The sequence below is a fragment of the Erpetoichthys calabaricus genome, chromosome 17 (assembly GCF_900747795.2).
Source record: "Erpetoichthys calabaricus chromosome 17, fErpCal1.3, whole genome shotgun sequence".
In the NCBI taxonomy this organism is placed as follows: Eukaryota; Metazoa; Chordata; class Cladistia; order Polypteriformes; family Polypteridae; genus Erpetoichthys; species Erpetoichthys calabaricus.
The window spans coordinates 56534626-56552489 of record NC_041410.2 but is presented as its reverse complement, the minus strand read 5'-3'; the positions used below and the strand labels follow the sequence as shown (position 1 = coordinate 56552489).

General features: G+C 40.6%; 1 protein-coding gene across 1 annotated transcript in view; it reads left to right on the top strand.

Moving 5' to 3' along the window:
• alpk3a (alpha-kinase 3a) overlaps window positions 1–17593 on the top strand; it is a 134620-nt gene extending 117027 nt beyond the window's left edge. Inside the window, exon 15 of the mRNA XM_051920310.1 lies at window positions 11707–17593. Within this exon, the coding sequence (XP_051776270.1) occupies window positions 11707–12049 (343 nt within the window). The 3' untranslated portion in view covers window positions 12050–17593. The remainder of the gene's footprint in view (window positions 1–11706) is intronic.
• The last annotated feature ends 271 nt before the right edge of the window (window positions 17594–17864 follow it).

Here is a 17864-nt window from a genome sequence, read left to right as displayed (position 1 = left end):
GGGGCTGAAACATTATGCAAATGAAGGTTGTTAGATGAAGCAAAGGGGAAGGACAAAAGTTCTGCGAAGCTCAAAGGAGACGTGCCAGCAAGATGTACCCTTGGGTACATGCAGTAGTCCGTATTCTATCGGCTTTTTCTTGCTCCTTGAAATTAGATTAGAAACAAATAAATAAATAAACCTAACAAGTACATCATGTGGAAGCACTGAATCTCCTGATAGCAGTGGGCAGAAAACACCCTCAGAGGCGCTTCTTAGCACACCATGCAAGAATAAGTCTGTGGCTGAAAGTGCTCCTGGAGACCACCCCCTGGAGGGGATGGAAGAGATTTTTCATGATGGCGTCCAATTTTGCCATTATCCTCTTTTCCACAACAGTATATGCAGTATAAAATACATACAAATTCAATGGGGTAGAACGTACTTATATACATATACTTCGAAGAACACAGCGCACCATTGATCCACTGAGTCTGGATATGTCAGATGGGAGGCTGCTCTACCACCCAACTAAATTCTGCAGCATTGTGCTACATAACACAGTACAGCATAATAATCTCCCACTCCCTGATCTCATTGATGTGGAGTCAGATGACCCCTCTCCCTACCCACCTACTAATGTGGCTTCCCTTTCAGCCATGAGGCAGTGTGAGTGAGGATGTGATGTATTGTTCATGAAAGGTATATTTTCTAATATATAGTTGGACTCACCTCGACGCACAGCTTGGACTCTGGAACCAATCTCCTTGAGAGGGGCTGGACTCTGTACCACTCTGGAGTTGCCCCCGGTGAGAGGCGCCGAGCAGGTGTGGGTATACTTATTGCCCCCCAACTTGGAGCCTGTACATTGGGGTTTACCCCGGTGGACGAGAGGGTAGCCTCCCTTCGCCTTCGGGTGGGGGGACGGGTCCTAACTGTTATTTGTGCGTATGCACTGAACAGCAGTTCAGAGTACCCACCCTTTTTGGAGTCCCTGGAGGGGGTGCTAGAGGGCATACCTTCTGGGGACTCCCTCGTTCTGCTGGGAGACTTCAATGCTCACGTGGGCAATGACAGTGAGACCTGGAAGGGCATGATTGGGAGGAATGGCCCCCCCAATCTGAACCCGAGCGGTGTTTTGTTATTGGACTTCTGTGCTCGTCACGGATTGTCCATAACGAACACCATGTTCAAGCATAGGGGTGTTCATATGTGCACTTGGCACCAGGACACCCTAGGCCTCAGTTCGATGATCGACTTTGTGGTCGTGTCGTCGGACTTGTGGCCACATGTCTTGGACACTCGGGTGAAGAGAGGGGCGGAGCTGTCTACTGATCACCACCTGGTGGTGAGTTGGCTTCGATGGTGGGGGAGGATGCCGGTCAGGCGTGGTAGGCCCAAACGTGTTGTGAGGGTCTGCTGGGAATGTCTGGCAGAGCCCCCTGTCAGAAGTAGCTTCAACTCCTACCTCCAGCAGAACTTCGACCACATCCCGAGGGAGGTGGGGGACATTGAGTCCGAATGGGCCATGTTCCATGCCTCTATTGTTGAGGCAGCTGACCGGAGCTGTGGCCGTAAGGTGGTCGGTGCCTGTCGTGGCGGCAATCCCCGAACCCGTTGGTGGACACCGGCGGTGAAGGATGCCGTCAAGCTGAAGAAGGAGTCCTACAGGACCCTTTTGTCCTGTGGGACCCTGGAGGCAGCTGATAGGTACTGGCAGGCCAAGCGGAATGGTGGTTGCTGAGGCAAAAACTCGGGCGTGGGAGGAGTTTGGGGAGGCCATGGAGAACGACTTTCGGACGGCTTCGAAGAGATTCTGGTCCACCATCCGGCGTCTCAGGAAGGGGAAGCAGTGCAGTGTCAACACTGTATATGGTGGGGATGGTGCGCTGCTGACCTCGACTCGGGACGTTGTGGGTCGGTGGGGGGAGTACTTCGAAGACCTCCTCAATCCCATTAACATACCTTCCAATGAGGAAGCAGAGCCTGGGGACTCAGAGGTGGGCTCCCCCATCTCTGGGACTGAGGTCACCGAGGTGGTCAAAAAACTCCTTGGTGGCAGGGCCCCGGGGGGTGGATGAGATACGCCCGGAGTTCCTCAAGGCTCTGGATGTTGTAGGACTGTCTTGGTTGACACGCCTCTGCAACATCGCATGGACATCAGGGACAGTGCCTCTGGATTGGCAGACCGGGGTGGTAGTCCCCCTCTTTAAGAAGGGGGATCGGAGGGTGTGTTCTAACTACAGAGGGATCACACTCCTCAGCCTCCCTGGAAAAGTCTATTCAGGGGTCCTGGAGAGGAGGGTCCGTCGGATAGTCGAGCCTCGGATTCAGGAGGAACAGTGTGGTTTTCGTCCTGGTCGCGGAACAGTGGACCAGCTCTATACCCTTAGCAGGGTCCTGGAGGGTGCATGGGAGTTTGCCCAACCAGTCTACATGTGTTGTGGACTTGGAAAAGGCATTCGACTGTGTCCCTCGGGGAATCCTGTGGTGGGTACTCCGAGAGTATGGGGTACCGGCCCCCCTGATAAGGGCTGTTCGGTCCCTGTACGATCGGTGCCAGAGCTTGGTCCGCATTGCCGGCAGTAAGTCGAACCCGTTTCCAGTGAGAGTTGGACGCCGCCAGGGCTGCCCTTTGTCACCGATTCTGTTCATAACTTTTATGGACAGAATTTCTAGGCGCAGCCAGGGCGTTGAGGGGGTCCGGTTTGGTGGGCTCAGGATTGGGTCACTGCTTTTTGCAGATGATGTTGTCCTGTTTGCTTCATCAGGCCGTGATCTTCAGCTCTCTCTGGATCGGTTCACAGCCGAGTGTGAAGCGGCTGGGATGAGAATCAGCACCTCCAAATCCGAGACCATGGTCCTCAGCCGGAAAAGGGTGGAGTGCCCTCTCAGGGTTGGTAGCGAGATCCTGCCCCAAGTGGAGGAGTTCAAGTATCTCGGGGTCTTGTTCACGAGTGAGGGAAGAATGGAGCGTGAGATCGACAGGCGGATCGGTGCGGCATCCGCAGTAATGCGGGCGCTGCATCGGCCTGTCGTGGTGAAAAAGGAACTGAGCCGCAAGGCGAAGCTCTCAATTTACCAGTCGATCTATGTTCCTACCCTCACCTATGGTCATAAGCTATGGGTAGTGACCGAAAGAACGAGATCGCGAATACAAGCGGCTGAAATGAGTTTCCTCTGCAGGGTGTCTGGGCTTTCCCTTAAAGATAGGGTGAGAAGCTCAGTCATCCGGGAGGGGCTCAGAGTAGAGCCGCTGCTCCTCCGCATCGAGAGGAGTCAGATGAGGTGGCTCGGGCATCTGATCAGGATGCCTCCTGGACACCTCCCTGGTGAGGTGTTCCGGGCACGTCTAACCGGGAGGAGGCCCCGAGGAAGACCCAGGACACGTTGGAGGGACTATGTCTCTCGACTGGCCTGGGAACGCCTTGGGATTCTCCCGGAAGAGCTAGAAGAAGTGGCCGGGGAGAGGGAAGTCTGGGCATCTCTGCTCAAGCTGCTGCCCCCGCGACCCGACCTCGGATAAGCGGGAGACAATGGATGGATGGATGGAAGACTCAAATATTTCTCTTAGTAAAAAACACAACCTCCCATGTGATTTCCCTGAACTCACTTATTATATGGCTGTGATTGTGTCTTTGTGTCTGCAGTACCACATCTGTGAGGACACAGCCACTTCTGGGTGCACTAATGACACGTGGAGAAGGCGTTGGTATGGTACCTGAGACTTCACTGGGTTCGGTTACACTGTTGTCCTCCTAAATGGCTCCTTCACAAGCAGCTGTAACCACATCTACCATGATAAAAATTGTCATTTAAAACCTGACAAATGTATATGTTGCACTTTGGTGGCTACTTCACTCAAAAAGCACACATTAAATGTTCACGTACCTCTGAAATGCTGTGGAATATTGCCTCATCATATTGCATCTCCGATTGCAGATGCCATTGATGGATCAAAATCAGAGGGGAGTATATGTGCTTTTTCCCCTTCCCGTTGAATTCACTTTCTGCCGGTAATGAGCAATCCATTTCTTTACCTGAGGTTAGGCCATTTTTTTTAATTATTTCAGACATGGTGCAGCTGGTAGAGCTCAACACTTCTGCTGTAGCAGTAACATGTTGCCATTTAACATATTTTGCACAAGTAGGTGACAACTGTGCTTACGCCATCAAATAAATGTTCTTTGTGTGCCTCTACATCAGACATAAGAAGTTCTATCTCACAGTCTTCAAACTTTCATTTTTTTGCCTCTCTGTTGTCACCATCATCTCACCTTTTAGATGCATTATATATATAAAAAGTTGATTAGCATGGTTCATATCTGGCTGATTCAGAGAGACAACTGGGCAGGGTTCGAGGTGCATTCACATGTGCACATTTACAAGGTAATTGTGATGTATAAAGAGTAAATTGCATATAAATGTGCATACGCCAGGTTTTTTAAATTCAGTATTTTTTTTGTACGTATGCTATATGTGTTTTCCTTTTTATATGTGCATATTTGCATGCTGGAATTCACTCAAAGTCTTGCAACGGAGACCCCAAGGGCTGGTTCCTTGTGCTGGCTGACAGAATAGGCTTCAGTTTTTTGCACCCCTGAGATGGATTAGATGAGTTCTGTAATGGGATGGATGTGTGGATGGATGGATGGATGGTTGGATTGTTGTACTCCTCCAGACCAGTTAGAATCACAGCTTTGATCCTTTAGTAATGTATTTATGCCAGAATATTATATACCTGTGAATGTTATATCAGTGTCATGATGACCTTTCCATAACAGTTCAAAGTTTATTGTCACGTGCACAGTAAGGAAACATGTTTCCCTGTACAATGAAATTCTTTCTTTGCTATCCACACCAAATGCCAAAACCAACATATAAAGATAAACATAAAAAGTAAGTAGCAGATAGATTATAAGTAACAGAGGCAGCATAAGGTATTAAAACAGAATAGAAGTATAAAGTGTAATTGTGCAGGTAGGTGTGTGATGGACAAGTCAAATACAGTTGTATGAGGTAGATAGAATGTGGTGAACCACGGTTATAAACTCCAGTCAGTTATTTAGGAGTCTAATGGCCTTAGGGAAAAAAGAGTTCTTTAGCCTGGAAGTCCTGCATTTCATACTTCTATACCTCCTGCCTGAGGGTAGAAGTGTGAACAATAGATGTTGGGGATGAGTGGGGTCCCTGAGGATCGAGGCAGTTCTATTTCGGACTCGGCAGTTATAGATGCTCTGCAGAGAGTGCAGTGGGGTCCTGGTGATCTTCTCATCAGTCTTTACCACTCTCTGCAGGCATTTGCGATTCATAGCAGTAGTGTTGCCGTATCACACAGTGATGCAGCTGGTCAAGATGCTCTCAACAGTGCAGCTATAAAAGTTTCTGAGGCTCTTAGTCGACATACCAAACTTCCTCAGCCTCCTCAGAAAGTACAGCCGCTGCTGGGCCCTCTTAACCAGCAGTGTGGTGTTTAAGGGACCTCATGCATTACGCCATGCATAGAATTCACACTAAAACATGGCGTACAGACAAAAGCTGAAATGTGTATACACACAAAAAAATCCAGATGCCAACTTCCACGTTCTTCTGCTCCATAAATCCTGGACAGCATGAAAAATAACACACGTGCATGCGCCTGTTGCCCACTCAAACTCCTCCCAGAATTACGCCTCTTTGAATATGCAAATCAATATAAATAGCCCTTAACCTCAGTGTTCTGTAAAAAGGCAACAGCAAAAGCATGGGGTGAAATAGAAGAATTTCAGCGAATACCAAGTGGAGGAAAGGAAAAATGTACTATTTGTTGGTGTAAACAGTGGTATAAACAACAAAAGCAAGTTAATCAAGTGACATACAGTGTCTAAGAAACTCAAAAGCTCAAGTTCACAAAGTCGCACAGTGCCCGAAATAAAAAAGAAGTTGTCAGATATCAAAGTTGCCGTAAAAAGGTGAGTCGTAGCCCACCATCTGAGTGTCATATGAAAGCTTATTAGGGTACAGAGAAAAGAAAAAAAATAGGGACACAGTGAGAAAAACGCTCGAAATGTCAACTTTAATCTCAAAATTTCCAGTTTAATCACGTAGTTTATTTTGTCATTAAAGTAGAACATCATAAACTTCATCTTTAAATCGTTTAATTTACTAGTTTCTCAAATCCCACCATAACTAAAGTAGCACGTTAAATGCTTTGTTTTGTATGTGTTCTTCTATGTGCTCTATGTGTGTGAATCACTACATGCTTCTTAAACAGGCTTTCTCTTCCTCTGACTGGACACAGAATCCATTAAATTCATGATATTACAGCTCTCTGAATAATTAAAATACTGAGATGTATACTTGATATAATTTTCATGATGATAGGACTTAAAGCATGTTATTAAACATGGGAACATGGTGGCGCAGTGATAGTGATGAACTGGCGCCCTGTCCAGAGATTTTTCCTGCCTCCCGCAAGATGCTTGCTGCACTGTCTGCGTCCTTCGATGAAATAATTTATTGCAGTACTGTCTCTTTCAAACGTACTAACCTCCAATTCCTGTCCTTCCTTTTCTTTCTCCAAGTAACCAATCGCTACACAATCAGCTCTGTAATAGATGTTAAGCCATCTGTAAGCTTAGAACGCTGATTCTTCATAACTTTTAAAGAACATTGAAATATCTTTGTAGTACATGTTTAATTATTCCATCCATCTGTCCTTCCAGTGTTGCGCCAGCACCAGCAAGAATACAGCACGAGGCAGGAACAATCCTTGAACTAGCTAGCGCTGCGCCACCGTGTCCTCACAAGTTTAATTATTAACAATATAGATTATTTAAATGATTATTTAAATTTTATCTGTATAATGTAATAAACATATTTTGCTACATTTCATCTTAAAAATGATATCGTCATCATATGTAAATATGCACTTTATAAAGTGGCTCAGGTTGTGCAATATTATAACTATATCGCAAGTTTACAGTGAGGTAATTGTACTTATAAGTACAAAGCGTTCTATAAGGAGCACTTGATGGACTGATTGAGTGCATTTATAGTTCTTGGGATGTAACTGATTCTGAACCGCGATGTCCCTACAGGAAAGGCTCTGAAACGTTTGCCATATGAGAGCAGTTCAATAGACAGCACGGCAGAGGCAGCGTGTGCTTGATGCTGTATAACGATAATTCTCTTTCCAATCAGCTGCTGTAGAGCTGTGATTCCACACTCAGATACAGTGATATAAATACTCCGAGTGGTGCAGTGAGAGTAATATGGAAAAAGATGATCTGCTGTGGCAACCCCTAATGGGAGCAGCTGAAAGAAGAAGAAGAAGGTGCAGTGAGAGTAACAACGCTAAAGCAGCTATGGTATTTGGAATAGTTTGGCCATTCCGTGGACCATTATATTGTTACAGGTTAATTACAATCAGATGCCTTAAACTAATAAACAATATGCGGTTAATTTCAGTGTATTTATAAAGCTGTGTCAGGGATGTACATCTTAAAAAGAAAGGGTAACCACACTGGAACAAAAGCACTGCTTTGACGCTGGGTGCCGCCAGTTTGCAAAACCGAGAACTTGCGTACGCCAGGGTTTTAGCTAGTGTGAAAATGTGTGTGGCTTTACACCAAGTTTAGGTTTTGTACATCACAATTTGAGCGTGGAAACGGACTTACGCAACATGTTTGTGCGTACGCACCATTTATACATAAGGCCCCAGGTGAGGTCCTCACTGATGTAAACGCCCAGGTATTTAATGCTGCTCACCCTCTCCACTTCAAGCCCTCTGATGAACAGTGGCTGGTGAGATCTCCTCTCCTTCCTCATGTCCACTATCATTTCCTTTGTCTTGTCTGTGTTGAGGGTGAGGTTGTTGTCCTCACACCATGATGCCAGACTGTCCCTCCCATTTTCTCAGTGAGATACAGTAATGGTTTCTCACATATGCTTTGTTACTGCTGCCATTTTGTCGAAAGATTACACATGAAGCAAATTTTTATAAAGAAATTATTTTACACTAGGGTGTTTAAATATTTTTTATCGATTTAATTAGAGGACATTGCTACTGTTCTAATAAAATCGTTGGGAACTTACTGTAGAAGCAGGGCTTTTAAATTTGCCCTTGTTGATGTGTCTTGCGGTGGGTGGGCACCCGGCCCGGGATTGGTTCCTGCCTTGTGCCCTGTTTTGGCTGGGATTGACTCCAGCAGACCCCCGTGATCCTGTGTTCGGATTCAGTGGGTTGGAAAATGGATGGATGGATGGATGATCACATTCATACCAAGAAGTTCTTTTTACAAAGATAAGCATTTGTTACAATAATTTCAATCAGCTGTACTTCTACCTTGTTCTCTATTCTTCATTGTAATGGGCCAGACATACCAGACTCCATGCTGGCCCCTAATTAAAACACTTCTCACTTGTCGCCATCAATCAGCCTGAATTAAATACCCGTGACTCATGAAATGTCACCACTGCCTCCGTTGTTGTGTAGAGCTAAGTACATTAACATTTCTGCAGCAATGATTCTGAATTAATGTTAGCTCAGTCAGGTAAGATAATGGGAGCCTCCCTTGGACATTACAACATATTGGAATCAGCTCCCTAGCTAAGGCCTTACCTGGTAACAACAGAGTCTAATTTAGGCCACTATATGTTAGTTTTCATTCCTTGGTCTGCTATTTTCTCATTGCTCTTTTTTGGAGCATTATTCTTCTTCTACTCACACTCTCTTTGGGTTTATGTCATACCTTAATGTGGGGCCACTGATTCTACTGCATTTTAAATTTCATTATGGAACACGTCTGATCACTATATCAATATATGAGTGATCATCTATTCTGCTTCTAGTTCTGATTTTTGTTTGTTTCTTGTGCTACTTACTTCCTTAGTCCCACTGATCCTGTGTTTTTCTTCTTATGATGACTTCTCCTGAACCTCAAAAATGTTTTCTTGACTGTTATCAAGTTTCCAGTTTCATACACTCATAGGATCCTTTTGTTAATCCTAGATTTTGTGGTACTTTTTCCCATTATGCTTAGGATTCCCCCTCCTATTCCCAGCCCTCTTGTTTGCTTTTTTTAAATTTCTTTTTGCTGTTCAAAATGTATCTGGCTGTGGTGTTATGGGTCCACAGCTCTCCCAGCAATGGCCAGTTCGTTTTTAAATGAATAATCACCGCGCTTGCGGCTTAGCGAGGGGGCATGGTGGCTGTAGCGAGCTGCAGGGCGATCTGCGGTGTGGGCGTTTCTCACCTAAGTGCACAGGTGAGAGACTGCCCACATCCGTGATTGTTGCTGTGGCTAATGGGCTGCAGCTGCTATGTCCTCTCTGCATATATAGAGAAGCCCGAGACAGTTAGAGGAAAAAGGATTAAGAAAAAGAGAACGAGGAAGAAATAAAGACGGAGGTTGCAGAAGGAAGCAGAAAGTGAGTGAGTGAGCGAGTGAGAGACAGCGGGTGCAGGAAGCGAGCGAGCGTGATCAGGCTCGCGGCAGCTGAGCAGGCAGCCTGGGTGTTAGGCCAACACCCAGGGTGTGGTAGTTGTTGTCGCTCCCGCAGAGTTTGTTTCAGGAAGGACGGGAGTGACCGGAAAATGGATGACTCTCCGCTTGATGCCACGGATGGCAGCAGGAGTCAGGACTTGGAATGTAGTGTCCTCCACGTGAGAGCCTTGGCCGTTGGAGGAATCCCAAGTCACTGTTTGGAGGAGCCTGCCAGAGCCAGGGATCGGTAAGGCAAAACCGAACAGCCGAAGTAGGCAGAGCAGGTCAGCTGCAGGTTGGGCGACTCCTCTGTTGCGGGATCCATTTGGGTGAAACAGGGAAGCCACTAGCAGTAGAAGATGGATGCATCAGATTTTAAAAGGACAGTTTCCTGCATTGAGTTTTACCCTCGTTTTAAAGGATTGTTTTGTTTTTGTGTATTTTAACCTCCACACGTTTCTTTTATTGGATTATTTATTTGAACTGTTGAATGAACTGCACAGCACTTTTATTTGAACACTGACTGTTTTTGATTGTCTTTTAATAAAAGCACTTTTCACTTTGTTACACCATCCCCTTGCTCATTGTTATTGCCTCACTGTCTAGCTCATCTGTGACATTACCGACGGTGTTGGGTTCAAGGGCTCCCTAACAGCCGATGGGAGCGTGGAGCAGAACCCGCATCGTCACACTGGCATAAAACATGTTGCTACTGTTGTAGTAACAGTATCCTCTCTTTGGTACCAAACTGATCAAGTGCTGGCGCATTACAAAATGCCACCTGAGACAATGTGAATTTTTGACACCTATTTCCATTTATAGTCCCGCCCCACCCACAACCTTTAGAATTTCTGCTCCATATCCTTAGACAGTATGAGACAATGCACTTCATTCACATATATTACGTATTTCTATACAGAATTTGTGATACAGAGCATTCTGTGAACATTAGACAAAAATATAATATTCATTACAATAATTTTAAAACAATAAAGCACAAAATAAGCATTAAAAAACGTAAATGTACAATACAAAAGTGAATGCAAGACAAACCTTGGCTTTATCACTTTTCCTGCACAGCTGGCTGCATCAAACTGTCCTACACACTAAAAGATGCCTGCCCTTTTAATTAAACAAGTGCGATTTGAACTTAGAGGATAAGTTCAGTATTTTTGAAGTCAAAGTTATTTCTTCACAAACATGGTATATATGCATTTGCCATACAACATTGTGTTCTGATGTTATGTATTTTCCATAAGTTTAAAAAAATACATAACCGCTCCAGGAGTTTTATAATGAAACCTTATGGGGCATGTGTTGCCTGGAAAACAAAAGACTGAAAACTTACAGAATATGACCATTTCTCAAGACAGAAAAGTTGTTGAGCAATTGATTTCCCATTGGGATTAATAATCTATCTATCTATCTATCTATCTATCTATCTATCTATCTATCTATCTATCTATCTATCTATCTATCTATCTATCTATCTATCTGCATTCTGAGGTTACACACATATTGTAAGATAGCTTATACATGTCATTGCCAAACAAAAAAAAAACAGCAAAATTATGAGATTCAGACATTTTATAAAAGACCAGCATGCTAGCTCTGCATTTGTCTTTTTCCACAACAATGTTTCTCCCCAGGGGTGTGGTTTCCTCTCAAAAGACAAAATTACAGTAAACTGTTCATGCCACGTGTTGATTTGCTTTCGTATTTATGTGAGAACCAAAACCCCCAAGGGGGGTTTGGTATTGCACAGGCAAATAGAAAACATATCCTTACCTTAAGAAATATAGTTTCAGGAATATGCAATAAAGTCCAGATCCCTTTTGTTGTCACAAACATGTGTTGGAAACATGGAAGGCATGTTTTCTTTTGCCACTTCCAGGAGGACGTACGTTTTTAGGCTTTTATTTTCCAGTGGTGCTTGGTTTACATAAAAAATTGTATAAACTGGTTCATTAAATGTGAATGAATTATAGAACTACATGCTTCTTCATTTTCTTAAGTTCTAGATGCCAGTATTCTTGGTAGGGATATGAAATAATTATAGATCAGACCTGGTTTTCTTTTGCTTAACATCCAGATGGACTATGTATTCTTAGCTAAAACCAAAGAAAATTGATAAAGCTTGATTTGTTTTGTAATATTGCTGATGATTTTAATACTGTCCATCTTAAGCATTTGTTTTGGAATTATGTTCTGCTGCAATGAAGCCTAACCTTATACCTTTTTTTATCTATTTATTTTACAGATATCAGGGCTTTACTAATAATTATTGTGCACATCTACTGGAACAATTTCCCAGTTTGCATCAGTGCAATTACTACTGTGGTCTGCTTGGACTGCGAAATTTGAAGAACACAGAAGTGCAGTTGCAAGGTAAAATAAAGGGATCTCGGAGCCCTCTGCTAAACAGAAAAGCTGGATCAGGGTCCTCTAGTCCACAGACACAGAAGAAAGGAATGATTAGCCCTCAGGCTCCAAGAAAGGGCCCCGTAAGTCCAAAGGTTATTAAAAAATCGGACTCTGGGGATACTAAATCAACAGTAAGTCATAAAACAGTAGAAATCCCTAAATCTGTCCGAATGAGATAAGAAAAAGAAAGAAATATTTTGAACAGATTTTATAATCTTTCAGTTTGTTGTATTAAACAACAGCTGAAGTTTGTAATGAAAGTGTCTTGCAGAACATGCCATCTTTAATATCTCACCAGTGCCTTTACTGAAGCTTGTGATTGACAATGAGAATAAAATAATGCTACCTTTTCACCAAAAAAAAAAAAATATATATATATATATATAACATGAAAAAGATTTGCTTTGTTTCAGTTAAAAATGGAGATGTATAGCAAGTAAAAAGTGCATGATTTATATAATTAAATATATGTGTCTGAGAAATGCTGAAATTATGAATAACACTATTTTACTTCAGTTTTAAGTTTGATGTGATAACATCTTGTGAGACATTTCTCTTCAGTCTTTGAGTTTAAGATATATCTCTTGGTAATGGAGGAGTTAAAGGAGAATGCACTCTTGGATTTCCTGTATCTGTCCAGAATCCAAGACCTGGGAGAAATATGCAGCTCCTCACAGATATGAAATTCTGTAAAAATATTTGTTGAATGTAAGTGAATCTTAACCACAAATTATTAACACAAGGTTTTCAAAATTTCTTCTCTTGTTAGTTTTGTAGCTTGTATTGCTCTCAGGAGCATTCATGTTTTTTCTGCAAAATATTTGGACTACAAGGTGTTTTTAATGGATTAGATCTCATTGTAGAGTATTTGTTTCAGTGATAATATACAATTATAAATACTTGTGGTCCAAAAAAATATGTCATAGTGGATCTTATTCCACTTTTGAAATGACTAAAGAGAAATTTTAATTATGTGTTAAAATAATGATTTGGCATCTGATTATCATCTTTATGTAGTATTTCTTGATTAAAATGCTGCTTTATGATTTTGTATTTTTTCATGACCTAACTTTGTTAATGCCATCTGTACACATACTATTATCTGATGGTGCTTGTATTGTATGAATATAGGATGTATCTGTTAACTACAGTGTACATATAAGACAATATAGTATGGCATTCACTATGAAAGATGCTGTATAAAATAAAGGTTAATTCAGTGACTGAAATATCTATTTATATTAAATGCTAATGTCTGTCCATCTGTTATGCAATAACTCATAAATTAATGGGGACAGAATCTTGATCTTGGTCTTAATCAAAAGCTTATGACCTGATATATTCTGGAAATTCAAAATATTTTAGGTAACGGCAACCTGATTGGCAGAAAAGTTTATTGTAATTAAAGCACAGTTCGCACAATCCCACATCAACTGATAAATCCCCCAGAACATGGTACATATGTGTTCAGAATTCAGAATCAAGTGTAAGTTCTTATGTTTGTAAACAATGGGTAGAGAGATTAATGTTGTTTATATCTATCCTTTTGTAGCGTTTTGTTTTAGGACCATAGGCCTGAGGGTTTCACTAGTTGCTTAACAATGTTATTATTACACTGAGAGAGATTTCCTAATATTTGTTACAGTATTTATTTATTTTCATTTGCTTTACACATTTATGCTAATCTTAGTTGGAAACTAACAGCATTCTTTTAATAGTTATGTACAGATCACTTGCTAAGTTTTTCATCCACAGAGAGTCTTTCATAATGAATATTTTCCTAAAGGTTCATGTAAGTACAGGCAGATTATATTTCTTTTCCACTGGCAAGAAGTGAGATAGGAATTAAGATTTGAACGTGAATCTTTGTACATTCAAGCCATTAAGCAGAATATTAATTAAAGGCACTCAGTTATTCTGAATTTGTGGCACTAAGGTTGCCTGCAACAGACAGAGAAAATGTACTGCACAAACAAAGCAGTTTCCAAAGCAAGTGTTGAGCTACATGTACAAGAAAAGGTTAATTTGATCTGAATGAAGTCACATCTTCAGTAAAGCACATGGTAACCTCTGATGAAAAACTTTCCTTCCTTTCTTTTTTTATATGAATGATCCACATAGCCTGAACTTGTCATTTTTTGTGAGTAATCTTATTCCATACTGAATTATTCAGTGTTTTTCTCAGTGATTGTGATATGGTTATTGAATTATCCCTGCAAGATCTAGTGTGACGCATTTCTATTATTTTCTTAGCAATGCCTTTCACGTAGCACAATAATCAGCATTTTAAAATATTTTTGGCATTCATTGGTTTTGAAACACTAGCTTAAAATGACCAATCAGGTGGAAATGTTCGGCATCATGTAAACTTTAAATATACTACTTGATGTTGAAGAAATGTTTAATTTTGTGGCATCCTATTTGAACAGAGGTGAGGTAAGCTGGAACTAGAAAACATTTCTTTCTGTTTCTGTTGCAAAAAAACAAAAATATTGATCATGACTTTATTTTACTGTATTCTAATTGTATGCCACGATGCTGCAGTGGTTAGCACTACAGGGACCGGGGTTCAATTACCAGCCTGGTCAATACCAATGTGGAGTTTGCACATTCCCATGTCCTCTTCGTCTTTTCTGCGGACATTTGGATTTCTTCCCTAATCCCCAAAACTGTACATGTTAAATTAAGTAGAGACTTGGCATTTGCCCATAATGAGTGAGTTTGGATTACAGGATAGATTCTGCCATCCTGCCGTGGAAAAGGTGGGTGGAGAAAACAGAAAGAGTGATAAGAGGGGTGTTGAAAAGTTTCAACCTTAATTTATTAATTTCAAGCTTAATTTATAATTTCCATGTAAGTCTTTGAAGGACCTGATGAATCTTTGTACCTGAGTGTGTGATATATCCAGTGACCCAAGAGTTGTGAAATGTGCAAATGAGTGGCCGATCATCTGCTTCAAAAAATTCTTGTTTCTTTTTAGTAGTTTTATATGCTAGCAGGTAGCTTGCCCTTGTGCTGGAAACTTAGATAGTGGACAGAAAAAAAAACATTTTCTGGAGCCTGTAAACTAGATTAGCATGTTTGGCAGAAAAATGCCAACTGAGATTGGATTCTTTAAACACTATAATGCTTTCCTTAGAAATTGAACATACAGTACAGCCTTTGTTGCAACTACTGTAAAAATGTATTCTGAAGTCTATTCTTTGCCGAAGACATTGAATTCTCTGCTAACTTTCAACTTGGTGCTCTGTTCATTTTAACAGAGTTTACCTCATAATATGACGGAACTTCACTAACCAGTGAATTAAATTGTTATAACATAGACAGATAGAATAATAAAATGTAAGAAAAAAACAGCATGAAACACATTTTTTTCAGATACAACTGGCCAGGAAACTAGATCTGGTCATTCGGCCATAGTTTGCCCAGCCCCCAGATATATGGTTCTTTTGAGGTATGTAATCCATATGGACTACATTTTCAACATCACAAAAAAGCTTTGTATGAGTTTGATTACACTGCCTTAAACCTTGCATTTCTGTGGTGTTGGAGAAGTCACAATGCTTTCATTGTATTGAATGTTGTTTGAATTCTGGGTCATAGTAATGAATCCAAGTGCTGCGCCTAGTTATGAAACGTTTCTTAAGTTTCTCCCACTTCAGATTCATTAGGTTGAGATTCTCCTTGCAGCACTGGATTTGGTGATGTTTTATTTTGGGAGTTAACACTCTGAGAACCCAACATGTAAAGCCCTTGCTCATGTTTAATTGTTTTTAAAGAATGGATTGAATTGACCCAAAATTAATCCCTTTAGTGTCTCCTAACTTTGACACTATCACTCTTTCATTCTATATAATAATGTGTTCCAAGTTGACAAGATTTTAATTAGGTAAGAATGAATCTCAAAAAGCATATTGTTCTCTAGTGTTATATACACAGTGATAGCATAGTACTTGATTTTATGGTATTTGACATTCATGTTCTAAGCTTTATAACTCACTGGTGATGCCTCAACTGGAGTATTATGTGCAGTTTTGGCCTCTGGGCTACAAAAAAGACAGAGAAAACACTAGAAAAAATACATACAAGAATGACTAGGCTGATTCCAAGACAGTGGGGAATGATTTATGAGGAAAGATTAAGAGAGTTGAACCTTCTCAGTTTAAGCAAATGATGACAAGAGATGACACGACTGAAGTGTTTAAAATTTTAAAAGGAGTTATTACAGTGGATAGAGTTACCTTAAAATGAGAACGTGGTGACACAGTTGGAAGGGTATACTTAAGGGTAAACTTTGCACAAACATTAATAGTTCTTTTTCACACAAAGAAACATAGACACATGGAAGAAGCTACCAAGTGGTGTGGTAGACAATAAGAACATAGAGACATTCACGACTCGACTTGATGTTGTTTTGGAGGAATTATGTGGATAGGATTGACAAGCATTGTTGGGCTGAATTCCCTGCTCCCATCAAAAGTGTTTATAATATTCTAATGTTAGCTTAGACCTGAAAAATAGAGATACACTGTAAACATAAAAAAAAACATGTAATTCATATTTTCTATACACAGAATGCAGTATTTTAGCCACCTGCAAAATCTGCACTGTGATTTTCCAAATTCAAATTTAGACTTTTCATCACCCCTCATATATCATCGTTGGGTAGCAGATTAACATATTGTGTAGTATTGGTGCCTCAAAAAGCTTGGCGTCTTTCTGTGTGAGGGCTGCGTGTTTGTTGTCCTCCCTAAATTTAATGATACTTAACATCACTTCTGTTCACAGGAAATGATTATCGGCTTTGTACTGTATGTGTTGGGCTTCCATATCATTACGCTTTTAATTTCACCAGTTATATGTTATTGTGTTGCTTATTTTTGTGACTTGATGGATCAAATCATATTTCATAAATCATCATCAATCTATGCATTTTTGAAAATGTTAATTTCTTCACCAATGTATCCAGATTTTGTTTAATGCACATCTAACTAATGTGTTTAACAGACAATTATTATTGTATCTGGATAAGTCACAAACACACTGCGGTTAATACAAGCAATAGATACATACTTAAACTTTACTTATTTTATACATTAAGAAAGAAATAAGCAAACATATGTTAAACATAACATTTGAAAAAACTCTGACTCAAGCTAATAGGAAAATATTCTTCATTCTTTTATACAGAAGACAAGTTATACAATAATAATTATTAAAACCTACACTTTAATAAGAAGAATTAAGTTAAATGATAATCTGATTTATTGATGTTTGGGTAGAAGAAAATGTGAAAGATCCACAAGACATGTAATAAAAATGAATTATGACAGTTTTTAAAATGTAATTTTTAAGTGGCTGACAATTTGAAGCCTAACATATACAGAATCCAATTATCTTATGAATGTATGTGTAATTTGTAGCATTTATGAGTTCTGCAAAGGCTTGTGAAAATTACCATTCTTTGGCATGAATCCAGATCAATTTGATTTTTCAATATTGCAACCCATTTAAATCTTTATTCAAATATTTTGTTCGGTTAAGGATAGTTACGTGTAATATGGCTTGTGTTTGTTATTCCTCTCTGACACTGTTATACAGTGTAATTAAATGTCTCACTTTTACTGTATTTGTAAAAATGTACATAATTTGTAAGAATACAATGTCATTTTAACAAAGCTGGAACCTCACACCCAATGTGCAATAAATATTTGAACAAAGAAGACTTGTGGCTATGTGATTTCCTGTGAATCTCAAACCATCCAGAATATACTGAGATGTTCTGTATTCTGTCTTGTCAAATTATGCACAACTGATAGAGCTCCAGAAAATAATCCACCAATTTATAGTGTCTTTCTGATAATCCAATGGTAACACTGTAAGTAGCAGTACTCTACAACATTTAAAACTACACAGCGCAAAGGAGTCTTGTTGTGATCTTTGTAAATCTTTGACAGCTGTCTTATTTCATAGATCACAAAGTCAACTGTTTAG